General features: G+C 50.3%; 1 protein-coding gene across 2 annotated transcripts in view; it reads right to left on the reverse strand.

Moving 5' to 3' along the window:
- Window positions 1-7801: 7801 nt before the first annotated feature.
- PADI2 (peptidyl arginine deiminase 2) overlaps window positions 7802-20015 on the reverse strand; it is a 42924-nt gene continuing 30710 nt past the window's right edge. For both annotated transcript variants that reach the window (XM_059376393.1, XM_059376394.1), the window contains 6 exons: window positions 17422-17573; window positions 15468-15612; window positions 14666-14759; window positions 12848-12933; window positions 11469-11597; window positions 7802-10833 (listed from right to left, as the gene is read on the reverse strand). In XM_059376393.1, the coding sequence (XP_059232376.1) occupies window positions 10600-10833; window positions 11469-11597; window positions 12848-12933; window positions 14666-14759; window positions 15468-15612; window positions 17422-17573 (840 nt within the window). In that variant the 3' untranslated portion in view covers window positions 7802-10599. The remainder of the gene's footprint in view (window positions 10834-11468; window positions 11598-12847; window positions 12934-14665; window positions 14760-15467; window positions 15613-17421; window positions 17574-20015) is intronic.

Genomic DNA, 20015 nt, shown 5'->3' on the forward strand with positions numbered 1-20015 from the left:
TCCAGAAAGGCACAGCTGCAGGGCTTAGAAGTTTTCATGGCCTGCTCCTGACAGATCTTCCTAAGGTGTCCCCGTGGTAAGACCTGAGGTTTTTTTGTTTGTCTGTTTCCATTTGTCTAGTGAGTGAAGTATTGCTTTTCAACAGTCGGCTACGTGCTTAAAGTTTATGCGGAGCTCCATCACTTACAGATTTGCTTACATAAATAGTCTTCTAGTCCTCATAACAACCCTTCTTGGTTGGAAGAAATACCCCCATTTTATAGACTTTCTTAGTTTTTGGATAATGGGAAAGCTGAGCCATCTTGGTTGGGTGGGAATCTTGCGTCAGGAGCTCCAGTCCAGAGTTAAAAATTAAAACCAGGGGCGCCTGGTGGCTCACTCGTTAAGTGTCTGTCTTTGGCTCAGGTCACGCTGGGATCGAGCCCCGCCATCAGGTTCTCTGCTTGGCGGGAAGCCTCCTTCTCCCTCTCCCACTCCCCCTGCCTCTGTTCCGTCTCTTGCTGTGTCTCTCTCTGTTAAATAAATAAATCAAATCTTTTAAAAAATTAAAAAATAAAAATTAAAACCCAAACTATTCTGGTGTATCAACTATCATTTGTACAATCAACTATATTTCTAGGGTCTTGTGATTTAGGGCAACCTAGCTAGATTCCTCCCCAGCCAGAGGGCCAAGGATTTAGGGAAGATTTATCAGATAAGATCTAGGGGAGAAATATCAGATAATTTTGTTGCCTTGGAGAGTTATTTGTTTTTGAGAAAAACCCACCTCACCCCAGTTAATCTCTGTGGTGGCACTCAAGAACATTTTCATCCAAAATCTGGGATTTCATTTGCCTTTGACCAATGGGCTCTCTCTTTCATTTCTAGCTGACTTCTTCCCTTTGTCCAGCTGTCCCCTGAGCATCTCTATCTGGGTGTCCCAGTGGTCTCTGAAACGCAACCTGTCCCCAATCATATGTAACACCTGAGGCGTTAACAGCACCTCTTTTCTCAGCAACACTAAGTCAGAAATCTGGAGTGACCTCGACTCTCTGGCCTGCCACATCCAATCGACCACCCACCCCCAGCATGGCCTCCAGGTCAGCTGCCACGTCCGGCAGACTCACGGGCCCTGTGTATCAGACCTTTTGCAAACACTTGGGGTACATTTTCGTTGTCTAATCATGAAAGCAACCCCATGAGGTAGGGATTTCTGTCTTTCATTTAAAGTTGAGGCAGGGACTATGGGGCACCTGGGTGGCTCAGTGGGTTAGAGCCTTTGCCTTCAGCTCAGGTCATGATCCTGGGGTCCTGGGATCAAGCCCCACATTGGACTCTCTGCTTAGCGGGGAACCTGCTTCCTCCTCTCTCTCTTTGCGTGCCTCTCTGCCTACTTGTGTTCTCTGTCTGTCAAATAAATAAATAAAATCTTAAAAAAAAAAGTTGAGGCAGGGGTTGCTCGGGTGGCTCAGTTGTTAAGCATCTGCCTTCCGCTCAGGTCATGATCCCAGGGTCCTGGATCAAGCCCTGCATCGGGCTCTTCCCCCTGCTTGTGTTCCCTCTGTGGTTGAGGCAGCTGAGCCTCAGAGAGGGTCAACAACTCACTTAAGTCATACAGCTAGGAGGTCAGTGTCCTCCATTAGGGTGATGCCTGGGCTCTATACAGGCTCCCCAAGGTTCCCGGGATCCTGGTGGTTGCAGCTACTCTGGTCCACCTGCAGAGGGAGCCGTGGCCTCATGGAACTGTCCACAGCTCCCTAATAGCCCTTTTCAACCTGCCCTCAGAAAGGGCTTATCTAAACCCTCCTCCCTCTAAACCCCACCATATAATTAGACATCTCAAAATATTCTGAGTGGGATGGGGACCATCATATGCTACAGACTTCTCCAATTTCATGAGCAGTCTCTATGGAAGTCCCGGAGCAAAAGTCACGAGCCACCTCCACTCCAGATGGGGTTGCGTTTCACACTGCTGAAGTCAGCTCAGCTGCTGGGACTTAGCAAATGGCCCAAAGCCTTCTGGGGACTGTCACGTTTCTGGGCCCTATAGCATCATACCATACCACACATACACACACAATTAGCTCACCCACCCCGCTAACCTCTGTCTCACTCCCGTCTGCCTGCCACATCACCAGCATACTCTCAAATTAGCAGTTAATTTGATCCTCTGGGTGTGTGCTTTGTAAACACAGTCCGGGGTAAAATACCCTTTCCAGCTGAATCTGAATTTTGAGCACCCCTTTCTATCAGAGAAGGAGTTGTGTCAATGAAATGTGAAAAATGCATAGCGGTAAATACTCATTGGTAGTGACTAGACATTGGGTCCCTGGGAACAGAACCAGTCAGACGGGTGCAAAAAACTAAAGCAATTTCTACCTTCTAGAGAGCAGGGAGGTGGAGTGGTTAAGTGTGCAGGCCTTTGGAGGTTCAAATGCTGCTTTATTGGTCTTTTGCTGTGTGACCTTGCACAAGTTACTTACTGTCTCTGTGCATTACTTTTATATTGTGTAATATGGGGGAAAAGAATTAGTCGCCTCACAGGCAGGAGTAAACGAATTAGTATCTGTAAGGAGCTGGTCAATCGTAAACTGTGGTGGGAAGCCCAGCTGGGGGAATATAAAGTGGAATAAAAGAGATTATGCTAGGAGCACCTGGGTGGCTTAGTGGGTTAAAGCCTCTGCCTTCGGCTCAGGTCATGATCCCAGGGTCCTGGGATCGAGCCCCATATCGGGCTCTCTGCTCAGCAGGGAGTCTGCTTCCACCTCTCTATCTGCCTGCCTCTCTGCCTACTTGTGATCTCTGCTTGTCAAATAAATAAATAAAATCTAAAAAAAAAAGAGAGATTATGCTAATCAGGATAGAAAGACTTCAGCATAAAAATGATGACATGGGTTTCAGGCAGCTTTAAAAATTTTTTTAAATACATATGTAATTAAATTCTCGGGAAGTAAAAATTCAAGCAACATAGATAAAGTTTAAATCCACTCAGTCACACTTCCTTTTCCAGAGGTGATTACTATTGTCAGTTTCATGAGATTGCATTCATATCTTTTTCTTTGCATGTATATACATATGTATGTTTCTAAAGAAATCCATGGCTTTGCTTGGTGTTTTTTTTTTTTTTTTTTAATATTGACATCAAATGCTCTGTCTTGGAGCTCTTTCTTTTTTCTTTTTTGTTAAAGATTTTATTTATTTATTTGAGAGGGAGAGTGCAAGTAGGGGCAGAGGGAGAGGGAGAAGCAGACTCCCCTGCTGAGCAGGGAGCCTGATCCCACTCCTGGGATCACGACTTGAGCTGAAGGCAGGTGCTTAATGGACTAAGCCACCCAGGCACCCCAATATCTTGGAGCTCTTTCCATGTCAGTGCTCACTGATCTATTTCATCTATGTACTCCCAAATGTGTCAATGCAGGCATGTACCATGGTTTGATCGTTCTTCAGGTAGTTTCTTTTTTTTTTTTTTTAAAGATTTTATTTATTTATTTGACAGAGAGAGAGATCACAGTAGACAGAGAGGCAGGCAGAGAGAGAGAGAGGGAAGCAGGCTCCCCGCCGAGCAGAGAGCCTGATGTGGGACTCGATCCCAGGACCCTGAGATCATGACCTGAGCCGAAAGCAGCGGCTTAACCCACTGAGCCACCCAGGCGCCCCAGGTAGTTTCTTAAAAATGGTTTTCCTATTAGCTTAAGAGCAGTAAAAAAATATATATATATTACTGTCCTCTTTCTAAAACGCAGAATTGATCACGTGGCTACAGCTATCCTGAATCTTCAGGGGGTCCCCATTGCTCAAACCCTTGTGTTTTCAGCAGGCTTTAGTCTATATCTTAGACTTTCACTATGATCATCAATTTTTTTTTTAAAGATTTTATTCATTTATTTGACAGAGAGAGGCATAGCAAGAGAGGGAACAGAAGCAGGGGAAGTGGGAGAGGGAGAAAGCAGGCTTCCGCCAAGCAGGGAGCCTGATGTGGGGTTCGATCCCAGGACCCCAGGGATCATGACCTGAGCCAAAGGCAGACGCTTAGCGACTAAGCCACCCAGGCGCCCCTATGATCACCATTTCTGAAACATGGCACACATTTACTCCCCCTTGTGTCTCTGCTCAGCTTGGCAGTGCTCCCTTCTCTGACCAGTCATCCATTCCTACACTCAGTCGACGCTCATCCTAGCCTAATGAACATGAGGGCCACCCTTGGTCACTCCCCTAGCTGGAAAAAATTATGCGTGTGAGCGTCTGTGTGATTCCAAAGGCTTTTGTACCTTTTTCGCTCCTCCATGCAGCAAATACTCATCAAGTCTCTACTCCATCAGTCTGCCTCCTGTCTGTCACCCTGACCTGGCTATCAGTTCAGTTCAGATCATGTCTCATGCATAAGGGTTTCCAAGGAGGAGAGATAACCTGGTTTGCCTAGGATGGTTCCTGTTTCACGCACTGCTATCCAGTGAAATTATTAGTAGCGCCCCCTTTCACTCTGCTTGAGGTGTGAAATCATATGATCACTTTAGTTTTATGCACGATAGATGCTTCCAGTAACTGTAAATTGGAAAAAAGAATGGAGATGGCAGATGAGTGAATGTAATTTGCTTCTCATGTTTGGAGATGCCCTCTTACTCTGAGCTAAAGCCTGGAGAGAACACACTATATTGTGGAGAGGCCATTTCACCCTGGGCTCTGGTGCCTTTGAGGGATTTATCGAAATCCTCTAATCCCCAGACAGAAGCTTGCAGGTGGTGGGACATTCTTGTTGTACGGTTCTAATGGGCCACGCTCAGAAATGACTGGCGTGAAAGAAACATTTGTGAATCAATGAGCTGATGACCCACTGGACTCGGGTTAGGAAGCTGCTTCTCAGACGGGGTAATCCAGAGCAGAGGTTCAGCGTGTGGGCTCTGGAGTCAGGTCACCCTGGTGGGAATCCTGGTTCCGCTACTTCCTGCTGTGGAAACTTGAGCCAAATCACTTCCTCCCTGAGCCTTAGTTGTCTTATCTGTAAAGTGGGGATAGTAACCTCGCGGCTCTGTGGTAGGGGGGAATCAGAGGCGATGAGGAACGTGAAATATCATGTGAAATCGTCTCTATTTGATCATTTTGGCCTTCAAAACGGCTTTTTCACATAGTTCAAGCAGGCAGGTGCCTGGCACGTAGTCAGTGCCTAAGACATGGTGGCTATTAATACCTCCCACTTGGTTGGGCTGATCTTTCTGCTTCCGTTGCTTAGCCGAACAGACGTTTCTTTCTTTCATTCAAAATGCAATTGGGGCGCCTGGGTGGCTCAGTTTGTGAGATGTCTGACTCCCGATTTCAGCTCAGGTCATGATCTCAGAGTTGTGGGATCGAACCTTGGGTGGAACTCTGTGCTCAGCTCAGAGTCTCCTTGTCCCTCTGCCTCTGCTCCTCCTCCCCGTGCGTTTGCTCTCTCTCAGATAAATAAATAAATAAATAAATAAAATCTTGAAAAAAAAAAAAAAAGGTCTTTGCTGAGCCCTATGTGCTAGGAATTGCGGGAAGAAAGTAGAGTAAGCCTTATAACATTTCCAGTAGCAGGATAGCGTGTAAGGAGAGTTCCAGAATGCAAGTCAGAGACAGGTCCATAAAGTTCATCTGGAGGCATATCCACGATGGACAAAAGGGGTCTTAGGTTATAGAGCATGAGGGGCCAAGGCACAAGCAGGCTCGACCTGAACCTGGTACTTTCTTTCCCGACTAGCTAGAGAAGCCCAGACCTTTGCTTTCTCAGCCATCAGGGCTCAAAAGGAGCCCGGGCTGCCCAGAGGTGAAGCTGAAATGGAAAGGCTGATTTCTCACAACAGCTAGCCTGGAGACAAGGCCGCAGAGCTGAGCTTTCTGCCTGGGCATGTCCTTATTCTGGCTGTCCAGCTGGTGGAAGAGATACCACGTGCTGTCATTTGATGTCACTCACTGTATTGAGTTACCAAAAACATTGCCCTCAGTCCCCTGGACCTGACGCCGCTTGGGTGAGGATCCTGGATATGTCCCCCTGGGCAGGCAGAATTCATCCCTGGTTGCTCTTTTTATTTTGGGGGAGGGATCCCACTTCCACAAGCTCTTGGCTCTACTGAGGTATGGATCAGGTTCCATCTGGAATGAAGGGGCTGAGATAATGGGGACCTTGACTCCATTCACCTGGGACCTGCAGACAACGTCTCGCTCTCGCAGGAAGATGCAGGGTTGAGTTGTGGAAGTGAGGCTGTTCTATTTTCCATGGGGCTGATGGGGATTCTCATCTTGACAGTGGGCAGAGGGGGCCTGCCCAAAGGTACTCCCCTTGCTGAGGGCAAGGCCAATTCTGGTAACATGGCAGCAGCCACAGCTCAGGCAAGAGGACCTTCTGGAGGAGCAAGGCTCTGCACACTGGGGCCAGGGAGGGCTGATGTCTATTTTATGCTTCTCTTTTCGGTATTATAATAATAAACTTCTGTTAGCCATTGCTGTCAGACTATCTGGACTCTGGGGATTTAAGGAATGTGCCTACTCTTATAATTGGGCTCAGCCTGGCAGAGAAGATTCTAGAACTGTGCTTTCAAACATGGGTGCTCCTTGTGGCTAATCTGGATGAAGATGTCGTATAAGTAGAAAATTTAAAATTACATGCATAGCTTGCATTACATTTTTGTTGGAATGTGCTGTTCTAGAAGTCTAGAAGTCTCAGGGTGACTTCCAGCCATCCTGAGTTAGGTGAGTGGCCAAGATATGAAAGCACCACCAGGGCTGGGTTTAACACACCAAATCCCTTGGGGAGTCTCAGAAATTGGTGGATGTGGAAACCCCAGTGAAGATTGCCATTGCTGTGGCTTGGGCCACCTTAGTTGGGTATAAAAAGGAAGTGTGACCTCAGACAGCTGGACCTACAGGTTAAATCTGGGAGTATGAGAACTAGTGATTTCCATTTTGCAGTTGCTCCTTAAGATAGCTTCAACAAAACATCAGTCTAGAAGTCCAAGACGGGGCTGAGGGATGAGAAGCCTCCATGTCCATCCCAAAGAGCAGAGGAGTGGTTTCCAAGCTCGGGAAGTAACTAAGTGGCTTTATTTTTAGGGTTTCGGAGAGTTTGTTTACAAAGACCCTGTTAGACCGTGGCTGTGTAGCATGGATTTTTATACCAGGAGTCAAATCACAAATGTCCTCATGTAACAATTCCATATGATAAGAAAATGATATGGTCCAGAGTGGTAGACACTCTTGGTGCCCTACCAGGTCCTCTTCTGGTTGTGAGCCCATACCCCAGCTCCCATGAATTTGCTGCTAACTGCAGCTCTGATTGCTACTGGTACCCCCTTGCCCATTCAGAGAGCCAAAGTCCCCATAGCCAACAACTGACTAGAGCAGGTGTACAAAACTCTGCCTCCAGGTGGGACAGCTTGGAGCTGCACTTATGCTCCAGGGCTTTCCAGTGATCAGGCTGAGGCTACACCTCAAGTCACATTCTCATCTGGCTTCTTCCCCTTCCTTGTCCTGTTCCCTTTACTCCCTTCCTGGTTTTTCTTGGAGGCACTTAGTAAATAACAAATCACCTGTTCTCAGTTGCTCATTTCAAGATCTCCTTCTGCAGAATGCCACCAGAAAAACACAGCCAGACTTTATTGTGGGTATTGGTCTTGACCTTGGGGGTGGCCATGGAATACACATCCACTGAATGTGTGGGGGATTCCAAACCCTTGAGATACCTTTGCTGAGCCCTGACCTTGTGCCCAGAAGAATAGTGGCTACAAGTCCAGAAGAGTGCCCCTGTCTGGCCTGCTTCACTCCAGGCCGTGTCCCTGAGGCAACAATGAACATCACACCAACACATGACTTCCCCTCTGATGGTTTATTTTATTGCTATTTAATTAGGCCCTTCCCCAAACATCTTTCGATCTCTGTCATTGCCTCTCGTCCAGAAAGTCGAAACTTCCCTGCTTCTTGCCATCTTCATGGCACCTCCCCTTCCCTCTTACATAAACTATTTCAAAATAAAGGTCGAAACAGGAACTTAGCTGAGTTTTGCAACACAGAACTGTATCTTAGGTCTACATTTATAGAAAGTTGGGGATGGGGAAGAGCAATGAGTTCATGGGGACTGGGGGAGCTGTGCACGCTGAGGGTAGTCACACGGGGTAGGAGGGGCAAGCAAGATGGGAATGGGTGTCTGAGTCCTGGGGGCTCCAGAATCATCAGAAATTACCAACTTACCGATGGGGAGAGCTTTAGAAAAATTTATAAACACACACTGTCTCCACATGGGAGATGCTCACTTCCCCTTAAAGGTAGGCTAGAAAAAAAATGAAAGAAAACCCCAAACCCCACATTAACCAAACACACACACACACACACACACACACAAACACACACACACACGACGACAAACTCTAAGTCTCCAGATGGACACTTTCGAATAGGCACTTGGTGTTTTCAGCTCTGGGGTTGCAGAGGTCTGGGGCTGTGGCTCCCAAAGGCAGGGGCACAACAGCTTCTAAAGGCTCTGGGGTCTGATCTATTGGGTGGGTACTGGCCCAGCTGGGTGGAAAAGGAGGTCTGGTTGGAGAAGAACCCTCTACCTTCATCCAAAATTGTGACTTGCTGGAAGGTCTGTGCCCCCGGGCATTTCCTGAATATAGCGGGTTCCCACTTTGGAAGAGCGTATCACTGAAAGGGCAAATGTTGGCCATTTAGATGTGGACATGGCATGTTGAGAACTGACCGGCTCCAGGAGGAAGGGACCAGGTCCAGCCTGCTAGGGATCACCACATCCTCAGAGCCCAGCACTGTGCCTGGCCCTTAGTAGACACACAAGAAACGTCTGCTGAATGCATGAATGAAATAACCCAAGAAGAAAATCCTGTTCTCGCAAGAATACAAATTTATAATGGTCTCATTGGCTATAAATTGGTTCTTTTTAACCCACAATGTGGGATTATAATTCACTTATTCTCCCGACATCAGCTGGCCCTCAAGGAACTTTTTTTTAGTGGAAACTGAGTCTTTTGGGTTGGAGACAGGGAATTAATCTGGTTATGTGAAGATGAGAGGATGTTCAGCAAATGTGCTGGTGAACTTCCATGGGATAGACAGTCTGTGTCCAAGGCCACCTGCTGGCCCAGAACTGGCCGTTGGGCTGGGGGCCAGCCCAGGTCCTTAGATGTCGGGTCTAAGGTCTGGGGAGGATGGCGGGTCTTTAATTATAACCTGGGGCAGGTCTGAGCCTGGCTGGTGGCGAACCAGTCCCCATCTAGCTGCTTGGAGGGATAGGATCGGGAATAGGAAGTGGAGGCATGGGAGGAGGGAGGCCAGGGACTGCCCGGGGAATGGAGAACCAGGCAGGAGAAGGATAAGGCTGAGCCCAGGCATCTATACCCACGGCACTCTGGTCTGGGGGGAGCCTCACAAGCGTTTGGGAGAACTAGTGTCCAACAGAAATATGAGGTATAAGGAGCATCTTGGAAATGGAGAGGTCTGAGAAAATCCACTTCTGGGGAAGGTTCTAAGCTAAATTATTGGACCCTCAGGGAATGGGGAAGCTAGTCAGGGATGTCTACACTGCAGAGAGGAAGCCAAGGGGTCTGAGAGAGGCCGGGAAGGAATGAATAATTGAAGGCAGCCCCCTGCACACTCCAAGGGAGTGGGAAACTTGAAATGATGACGGCAGTTCAAAGTACGTCTGGGGGTCCCAGGGTCCCTTTCCATGGGATCTACCTTGACCTTCAGAGCATGGCTGCCAGAGCTGGTGATCCCAGAGCTTCTAGAACTTTCTCCCCTTCTCCCCTCCTTCAATTTTGGACAAGAGACTAAGCACTCTTTGGGGAATGGTTTGGGTACAGAGTTTTTGTTTCTTGGTTTTTCGTGTTAGGGCTATACAGAGGCTGGCCAAAGGTACAGCTCTTTTCAGGAAGTACCAAGTTGAGGTTCATCGGGGGTGACTTTGGTGGACGCTGGGGCCCTTCTGAGAGATGGCAAGGCACAGATGTCTCAGGTCCCTTCCCCTTTCCTGGAGGCCTGGTGGGGACAGTCCAGTCCTTGTCAAGTCCTCGGCAGGCAGGGGGAAGCTCTGGGGGGCGGTTCCAGGGGTCTAGAGAAGGAAGGAGGGGGGTGCCAAGGCCCCAGTTGTGTGTTTTTTCTCTTTTTGGTAATGCAAGTGCCTCACTTGGGCTTTGATTGCGAGGTATCCACTTCAAAGAAAGCCATCTCCAATAAGCATGTTTGTTGCCAGCCACAGGACTAGATAAAACGCCAGGCTTCCTCCTGCCCCAGGCTCCTTCATTTTAGAAATCCTGGCTGGTTTCTAAAGCTGACCATTTGAGCCCCTCGATTTTCCTCATACCCCACTCCCCACCGGTGGCAAAACCCCCGGCCCCCACCCTCCACTGCCCAAAAAGCAGAACCCCAGGCTTGGGCTGTCTCTCTCTCTCTGCGACTTTGCTGTGTGGCCCCAGGTGTGCCGTGCAATTTCCAGGTCCTGGAAATAATCATCCTTTTCTCCACCCTCCCCCCTAAAGTTTCCTGACCGTTATTGCTGAAGAACATCTTGCAATCATAAGAACCATGAGGGCTGGTCCCACCACAATCTTGGTTACTGATGGGCTGAGACCCGCACAGCACAGCCCCCGCCCCGGCCGCTCAGGGCACCATGTGCCACCACTTGAAGGAGAAGGGCTTCCTGTGGACGTTGGTGCCACAGTGCACCTCCCCCAGAAACTTGTGGTAGGCTGAGATGTCGTCCAAGAAGGTGCAGCAGAGGCCCAGGGGCTCCAGCAGGGAGCGCACGTGCGTCTCCAGGCAGCACACCTCCTCCACCTGGGGCCCGAATGGCTTAGGGATGCCCAGGTCCTTGTCCAGCACAATCATGTTCACCTGTGATGGGGCATGGGCAACAGCTCCCGTTTAATGAGCACCGACTACTCACGGGGCCCTGTTCCAAGCTCTTGGGCATTCCTAACTCCCCTGTGACGTAGATGTTGTGATCATCCCCATTTTACAGATGAGAAAACTGAGGCACAGAGGGGGCCAAGCAGCTCCTATGTGGTAGAGCTGAAGTGGAAAACCAGGTGACCTACCTCCGCATGTATGCTGTGTACAGGTACCTGCACGTGGTTATACGTGTCTGTGTTGGTGTGTGCGTGCGTGCAAGTGTGTACCTGTGCATGTGTTCTAACCTCCCCCATCTCACAGAAGACTCTCCCCTAGGATGAAAAGCATCCTTCCTTTCTGTAAAGGCTTTTTTTTTAAACTTAGAAAGCACTTTGCTATCTGCTAAGGGAAAGGATATCCCAGGACCCCAGGGAGGCAGCTAGGATGAGCGTCTCACCCCTAGGAGGGAATGCAGCCCAGTGAGGACGAGGGCCCTGGGGCGGGTGGGCGAGGACGCCCAGCAGTTCAGCCAGGACGGGCACCTGGACCTCCTGAGGGAACAGCCTCAGCTAAGGGGTCCTTCTGATCTGGCTGCCCCTCAGCGGCCTGGGTGAAGTCTGGGGTCCCAAGTGCCTCACCATGTTTGGGAAGAAGGCTCTGGCCTGGCGGTCCTCGTCCATCTTGAATAGGGCGGGCAGATCGATGATGTCCTGCTCCGTCAGCCCCAGCTCCTTCTTGAGGATGTCACGGTTCCAGTCCAGGCAACGCTGGGGGAGAGGGGGCGGAGAGCAGGCGAGTGAGGGGACACTCCTGTCGCTTTGTCCACCCTGCTCCTGTCTCTGGCAGCAGCAGACCCTGGGCCCCAGCATGCCAGAGAGGTTTCCAGTGCTCACCTCCGCCCCCCGCCACCTCTCCAGTGCCCCTCCCATCAGGGTCCGGTGACAGGGGTAACAGAGAGAGCAGGACAGAAGATCACAGAAATCATGCTGTTAGACAGAAATGGGACGGGGACTCAGAAGGTCAATCTGTTCATGGCAAACTTCTGGAGACTCTGATCCCCTAAAATAAATAAAAATCCAGGGCATATACCGACACTTAATTTTTCTAGAGGGCAGGTCTGTAGCTTGAGTCATATTATTTTATTTTAATTAATTAATTTTTAAAAATTTATTTACTTGACAGAGAGAGAGCACAAGTAGGCAGAGGGAGAGGGAGAAGCAGACTCCCCGCTGAGCAAGGAGCCTGATGCAGGGCTCGACCCCAGAACACTGGGATCATAACCTTAGCCGAAGGCAGACTCTTTTTTTTTTTTTTTTAAGATTTTATTTATTTATTTGATAGACAGAGATCACAAGTAGGCAGAGAGGCAGGCAGAGAGGAGGGGGGTGGAGAAGCAGGCTCCCCGCTGATCAGAGAGCCCGATGTGGGACTCGATCCCAGGACCCTGGGATCATGACCTGAGCTGAAGGCAGAGGCTTTAACCCACCGAGCCACCCAGGCGCCCCTGAAGGCAGACTCTTAACGACTAAACCACCCAGGTGCCCCTAATTAATTTATTTTTTAAGTAGACTCCATGCTGCGCATGGAGCCCCTCGTGGGGCTTGAACTCATGACTCTGAGATCAAGACCTGAGCTGAAATCAAGAGTCGGATGCTTCACTGACTGAGTCACCCAGGTGCTCCCACATCATAGTTTAAAGGGCTGTGTCTCCCTCAGATGTCTCGGGCTCTAGCCTTATAGAGCCCTTGGCTCTTTGGCACGGCCTGCTATGCTCTCCTTCCCTGGTCTCCTGGCTGCTTCTGACCTCTGTTACCTGCACACCCTGCCTTTGCTCCTCCGTTTAGCTCCCGGCTTGACACGGGGGTGAAGGAAGGAGTCTGAACCAAATGCTCATGGAGGCCCTTCCCTCTGTCATGGGCCATGACCCCTTGGTCATTCCCTCTAGAAGCCGTGAGGATGTGAGTGGTGTCACTGGGCACAACCCTGTCCCTTCTAGGGCCCCCTGTTCTGCTCTTACCTGGAAGTACAGGTTTTCTTGCACGAGGCTCTCGTTGGATAGAATCTTGTTGATGGTGATTCTCTTGCTGCTCATACCGCCCAGGCCTGTGGAAGTCAGAGGTCACAGGGGACAGTCTAGCCTCAGGTACCCAGCCTGCATTCTCCCCTCTATCAAGCCCCCAGGTTTTGGGCTAATTGCGGGGAGGAGGGAGATGGAGCCAGGACAGGCTGAGACCCAGGAGGGCCAGCCCTGGGAACCCAGGCCCCTCTGCCAGGGCGGCTATGTGTCTTGGGCCAGAGACCAGGTGGTGGCGTCTTGCTCTCTTTCTGGCCAGAGGGTGGGGTAGCACAAGTACCTGGGCCTCCCAGGAGCCTGCTTCTAAGGACAAGCAGCTGACCAGGGGTGGGGTGGCAGAGCAGGTACCCCGAGGTCACCCTTCCTGTTTTCCAGAACTGCCTCATGCTCAGCCCCTGCCCTGGTCGCTGCTGCACCTGCCTCCTTCCTGGTCCACACCTGGCTTTTGGTCTGATTAGCAATTCCTAACCCTCATCCAGCCCCTCCTGTGTGACAGGCACTCTTCTAGATATTTTACAGGGATTAACTCAGGAATCATCCCTACATTTCTATGAGGTAGCTGCTAGCATTAAAGATGAGTAAACGGAGGCACAGCGAAGTTCAATGACTTGTCCAAGGTCTTACAGCTAGTAGCAGAGCCCACATGCAGACCAGACAGTCGGATTTCAGAGCCCAAGCTATTAATCATAATTCTTCTCCTTCTCCTCCTCCCCTTCCTCCTCTTCTACCTCCTCCTTTTTTCCCATTTTGCCGGATCTGGAAAGAGTTTGCTGGTCCATTGCCCTTCCCAGTCCTGTAGGGTGTCAGTGGCAAAGAGACTGGGGCTGTCACGCCCCTGCTGTTCCATGCCCCACTTGGACCTATCTCTACAAAGAGAAGGGTTTCTATATCCTATGCGTAGCTTTAGAGTATGTTTAATATATAAAGGGGCCTCCAGAAAATCCAGACTCATGCCTGCTAATCCAAAGAAAAGACTTCCCATCAGTGGGGAATCAAAAAAGGACGGAGGGCTTAAACTGACCTCCTCTGCTCTAGACACCAGAAACTACCAGGAACACTGCCTTCGGATCCAGCAGGCAGGGATGTATGTAAGTATCAGCCAGCCTTAGTAATGGGACTTTGGGGAGTAGGCAGGTTGGAGATACCAACCTGAAAAGTGACATAAAATAATTTAAGAAAAACATGTAAGGAAGAAATTGTCACGGCCTCTCTAACCCGGCTCACCGTCTCTGTCTGATCAGCTTCCCCTCTTTCCGTGGTTCATTTAAGAGCACACCTAATCCCCGTCTCCATCTGGCCCAGTGAAGGGAATGTCTACACGAAGCAGGTAATTTCTCACTCTGGGACTGACAGTGGTGATGTCTGCTTCTAGCTCATGTCTATGTACGCTCCCTTTTCTTCCTGTCCCTAAACTGCGTTGTGACTGTTTTTCTCTATCTCCTTTTCAAGCTCCTTGAATACAGATCACATGTCAATTAACTCTCTTTTGTGTCTGGTGCCATTGGGTCCTGGAGAAGCATTTGGCCCTGCTGCTGATAATGAGGAGCGGTGGGTGGCTCGATGGTCCGGCTGGCCACAGCAAGGGTCACTAGAGGCCACCGCTGCTTCCCACCACAGTGTGCTCACAGGCTGGAGTGGGCCAGGAACCCAGGGAAGGGGAGTTGGATGCTCAGGAGCAAAGCGATCCCCTGCCCCATCCTCCCAAGCATCCCTCTGGGGGCTCAGCTACCCACCCCCTGCCAAGGCTCCACGGGCACTCACCTTTAAACATGACGGCCTCCCCGTGGCCCATCTTCTGCTTCTCTCGAAAGAGCTTGTAGCAGGCTGCGGTACTGGCCATGAGCATTCGGAATTCCTGCGAGAGGACGTCCAGAGGGACCATGTCAGCAGCGGGGAAGGGACCAGGGACTCGGAGCCCTGTCTGCCTGTGGTCTCAGGCCTCCCAGTGTTGAGGGGCAATACTCTTTTGGGGGAATACTTTTTGCCCTTCCTGCTGTAGAAATTCCTCCACCTCAGCCATGACCTCACGTCAAAGCTCAGAGTCCAGAATGTCTTCGGACAGGGTGGAACTGCATCTCCAAGGGGCTAAGAGGACAGGCCATTTACACGACATTTCCAGGGTATGAAGTTGCAGCCATTTCTTTCACATCAGAAAATGAAAAAGCCCCAGGCCCATACCCCAGAGCTCTCTAGAGCATCACAGCAAATACAGTAGCCACGAGCCCCGTGATTATTGGACTCCTGAATTGTGGCTAATCTGAATTGAGATGTGTGGTTAAGAGTAAAATATGCACCAGATTTTGAAGACTTGGTATGGATCAAAGAATGTAAAATCTCTCATTTATATTTGTACATTGATGACCTGTTGCAATGCTAGTATTTTGGTATATCGGATTAAACATTTACGCACCACAGCGACAACAGGCAAACCGACTTGAGCCTACTTCCTTCTTCCTTTATGCATGTAGTCCACTCCCTGTAGATCCTGGCCCCTGCTAACAAGAGCTGGTAGTACATGGGTTCGCCATCACCCTATTCACTCTAGACTCAGGGACTAGCTCACCTTTTTGCCCGGGATGGGGACGAAGGTCATGAACTCGTCCACATGGCCCACAGTCAGCCAGTCTGAGTAGAGTTCCACGGGTGCCTGCACCTGCTGGGCCTGCAGGAAGTCCCGCACCACCTTGGTCATCCTCCGACCGCCGGACCTGGGGGTAGGGGTGGGGGGGAGGCCACTCTTCAGATCTCCCACTGTGCCTGCCTCACCAGAGGGTCTGCGGCAGTTCAGCCTCTGCAACCCAGCCTGTATCCTAGGTGGCATCAGCAAAAGTCAGGGGAAAGAGCCTGAACCACAGGGCGGAGAGACCCTGGTGCAGGCAAGAAGGCATTTGAGCCCAAGGGGGAAAAACAGAGGCATAAGCTGGAGCCATGGTCTGTATGAATGGCATGGAGCCCAGCCTTCAGCTTTTTCAGATCCTGAGGGTGTCAGTTGTCATAAAGAGACCATCTTCTGTGCTCAGTGGCCCTGCCTGGACTGCTGGAGGGGGCTAGGGCACAGGTATGGTTCCAAAATCTGCCCGAGCCCATATGCCTCTTTATTACATTAACTTCCACCTTTAATCAGTTTAAGTGACACCTCTTCCAGGAAGTCCTTCCTGACTTTTAGACTCTCTGAGGTCTTCGATCTCCCTAGTGCCCTTAGACTATTACTGAAGGCCCTCCCAGTGGCCAAGAAATTCCTCTCTAATTTGGTCCCTGCCTGGACCTGCTGCCACCTCTCCCTCCCTTCCTCCTTGTTCTACTTCCTACGTGTTAGCTAGCCCTTCAAAGTCTTTGCCCTTGCTGTTCCATCTATATGAAATGCCTTTCCCTCTGATCTTCCCATGGCTGCTCCCTTCTCATTCAAGTCTCAATTCCCAAGTCATTTCCTTAAAACCACAAAAACTAAAGTGCACCTGCCCCATCACTCTTTGCCATGGAACCCTATTTTACCTTCTTCATTGCAACTTATTAGCATCCAGAAGCGTCTCATTTACTGGCGTCCATGTTGATTTTCTGTACTCCTCCCACTTGGGAAATTGAAAATTTCCCAAGATCTGGGGCTTTGCCTGCTTGGGTCACTGATGTATCCCTAGAGCCCAGAGCAGTGCCTGACAGAGAAGGTCCTCAATAAATATTTGTCTCTATTTGGGTTCCCCGGCTCCCTTTCTTTCTATCATCTACATGGTCATCCCCCTGCCCCCGACTGTTTCATGCCTGTGATCTCCACTGTTTCCTTGAAGGTGGGGGCTGGACTTCAGGTTTAGAATGCCATGGCTCACACTTGGCATTTGGCTAGGGCATGGAAAATACCAGAGGAATGGATGATTGACTATTGAGTGGAGGGAGGAGAGGCGGTGGGCAAACAGGCACTGGCCTCCTCCCAGAAGGTAGAGTATCCCCTGTTGTAGCTCACAGGGACTTGGTGCCCAAATCCTGGCTGATCTCATGTATGCAGGTTGCTGGCAGCCCTTTTGTGAAATGAGGAACCATAGTATTCAGTCTTCCTAGTGACTGTCCTGACCAAAGAAGAATCTGCCTTTTTATTGGGAAGTGGGTCACCTGGGGGAGGGAGTGACAGGGTTGTGGACAGGCCCAAGATCCAAGTAGTCACACTTTGGGGCAGGGCCATGTCTTCTCATCCCTCTTTGGTGTATGGGCAACCCCAAGAACTTGTGACTACCTTCCCACTCAGCCTCTTTCAGTTACCTTTTATGGACTCCTTCGTCCCTTCCTTTCATGGCTTATAATCTCATTATACAACCTCCCATTTTGGGAAGAGTTATTTAGCTTTATATTAGATCCTAAGTCATACTAAGATATAAAGGCTAACTTGGTTTTATTTCTAAGAGTCGTGGAAGGGGTTCATTCTCCCAGATAATCTCTCCACGTGTGAACAGCCCAGGCTCCTCCTAAAGAGAAAGAGTAACATCTCGCCACCCCCCCAAGCCCCTGGGCCCCACCCTCAACTCTCTTACAGAGGAAAGCTGCTCCCGATGAGAATCCGGCCCAGGGGGTAGGCCTTGCCGTTCACAGTCACTGGTGGACTGACCTCCAGGTTCCCAAAGGAATCAAGGCTGGTGACAGGCTCGAAGAGGGGCTCCCGGGTCACGTAGCCAAAATCTGGGCCCTGGGCAGGGAACACACACCCATCATTAGTCTCCTGTAGCCAGAGGTCCTTAACCCCAGCTCAGCTAGCCAAGGAGGACTACTGTTTCACTACCTTTGGGCTGGCACTGTGGGCACTTGGTTTCTAGTGGTCTTCTTAGTCCCACTGAAGAGCAGGGGGCAAGACACAGGGAGGCTGAGTTTGTGGGCAGGCTGGCTGAGGGTGGGCCTGCCTGATGGTACATAAGTACGTATTAGTGCATGTGTGCACTGGGTCTCATTATGCGTCTCTGTTTCTGGACACAGAGACACACTGGTGACTTCAGGGCTGGTTCTCATTTTGTGCCATTGACATCCCTGTTTATCTCTTTATTTATCTGACCCTCAGTTTCCCCATCTGTAGGAGAGGAGCCAGATTCCCCATCTGTAAAAGAAGGAGGCCTGTAGGTTCTATTGTTGTGCCCAGAGACTTGCTGCCCTCTCCCCGGAAAGAGGATTTTGCATCCTGAGCCATGGCTGGTATGCATGGCAGTATCTCCCGGCGGAAGGAACAGAATTCCACACCCAGCATTGGACTCAGTCACGTGACTGGCTTTGGCCAGTGAAATGTGAGCCGAAGTGACGCATGCCCATTCAGAGCAGAAGCCATAAGGCCAAATCATTCTCTGCTCCTTGTGCTAGGAGAACGGCGTTTCCCAGGCTAGCATTGCACCTGTAGCCGGGTCTATGGAATGGGGAAGGCACTCAGAAGCAGGGCTGCAGAACACCAACCAGGCATCTGTGCAAGATGCAGCAAGAAATGGACCTCTGCTGTTGTCAGCCCCTACAGTTTGGGGGCTGTTTGTCCCTGCAGCCTTACCTAGGAACATCTGACCGATTCAAGCAAGTATCGCAGATGTGTAACATATAGACCAACCCATTCCTCTCCCCTGAGCCTAGAGACAGCCTCAGAATCCTTTTTCGAACAGAGCTCCAGGAAACGAGAGCTGGTGCACAATATAACCCCAGGGACCCTTGAATTTAAGGTTCCTTTCAGGACTTTTTGATGAAACAGTAGAGCCCTTGCTTGGGAACTTGTACTAAGGCTAGAACGAAGCTTGCCTGACAAAACTTCTTGGTAAAAAAATCCCCTGGGGTGGGAAGATGTGGCTTTTCCTCACCCAGCCGAGAGGCTCAAGGGACAGCCATGCCCAGTGGCGTGGATGTCTACAGCTTAGCGCTTTCTCACCCGGGAGCCCCAGATGGTAAGGTGTGCATTGCCGGAAGCTGGGGCAGCTGGGCTTTAGGGCACACGTAGGCAGGCAGGCACACAGCACAAAGCCGAGCTTGGCCCAGGTCCCCAGGAACAATGCAGCCGTGGACCTTGGCGCCAAGCCAGCCTGGAACATTAAAGGCAGGTGACAGCCCAGGAAGACCGTGAGGGCAGGAGCTGGGAGGCCGTGGTTCTCAGGCCTGTGGCCACCGCTGCTGAAGACCAGCTTGACTCTACCCCTCCCAGTGTGGGAAGAAGCGGACAGTCCTCACCAAGGACAACGTCCAGGGCTGTGGGATGACAACCGGAAGGGAAGCGAATAAGGAACATTGTATTAGGAGTAGGAGGATGCCTTCTAGTTGCCTTCAATCTTCACAATGATTCTGTGAGAGGAATGCCATTTCTAGCCCCATTTACAGATGAGCAAACTGAGGCTTGACGAGGTTCAGCTGCTTGCCTCAGGTCAAGGAGTGGGACAAGATGCCAGGCCAGGCTCTAGCACCGTCTCCCTGTGGTGAGGGCCCTAGGTTAAGTTCTCAAGAAGTAGAGGTGAGCCTGTGAATGTTTCCAACTCTAGCGGAAGCTGTCCCATGTGCGACCTTGGGAAGAGCCCCTGATCTATCCCAGTCTTTGCTCCGTGCTCTGTCCTCGCCTCCCCTGCCTGTTCAAGGTGGAAGGTGAGGACAAAAGAAGGAGGTTTGGTTCTGCCCTCACTCCACCAGTGGCTAAGGGCATCAGTGGGAGTGGTAATGGCCTCTAGAATCAGGGGGTTGGATTGCTTAAAAAAAACAAACAAACCCACAGACTGAAACCTGCAGCTTCAGGGAGCTTTGAAGTTGGAACCATAATTTTTGACAATGGCTTAACTCTAACTTTCCTCTTTGAAACTGATTTTTCTGCAAGGTGGGGGTGGGGCAGGGGCAAGAGCAGGAGCTGCCCCTTTCCCATAAGTTCCCATTTCCTAGGAGAAAACTCCCCTATGAGTAAATTTTTTACCCAGGGGATTGAGAAGTCTTGTCGGGGTGCTTTTCATTCCTGCCTTCCAAAGTGGGTGAAACTGATAACAATGGTACATTTATTGAGCACCTGTGGTGTGCCAGGCCATGGGGTAGTGTCATGTTTTCCTCTGAGAAAACTCTCCAAGGAAAGGACCATGGAGGTCACTATCCCAACTGACCCATTCTGCAGATGAGAAGATGGAGGTGCTGGGCA

This window comes from Mustela nigripes, chromosome 14 (assembly GCF_022355385.1).
Source record: "Mustela nigripes isolate SB6536 chromosome 14, MUSNIG.SB6536, whole genome shotgun sequence".
Lineage (NCBI taxonomy): Eukaryota > Metazoa > Chordata > Mammalia > Carnivora > Mustelidae > Mustela > Mustela nigripes.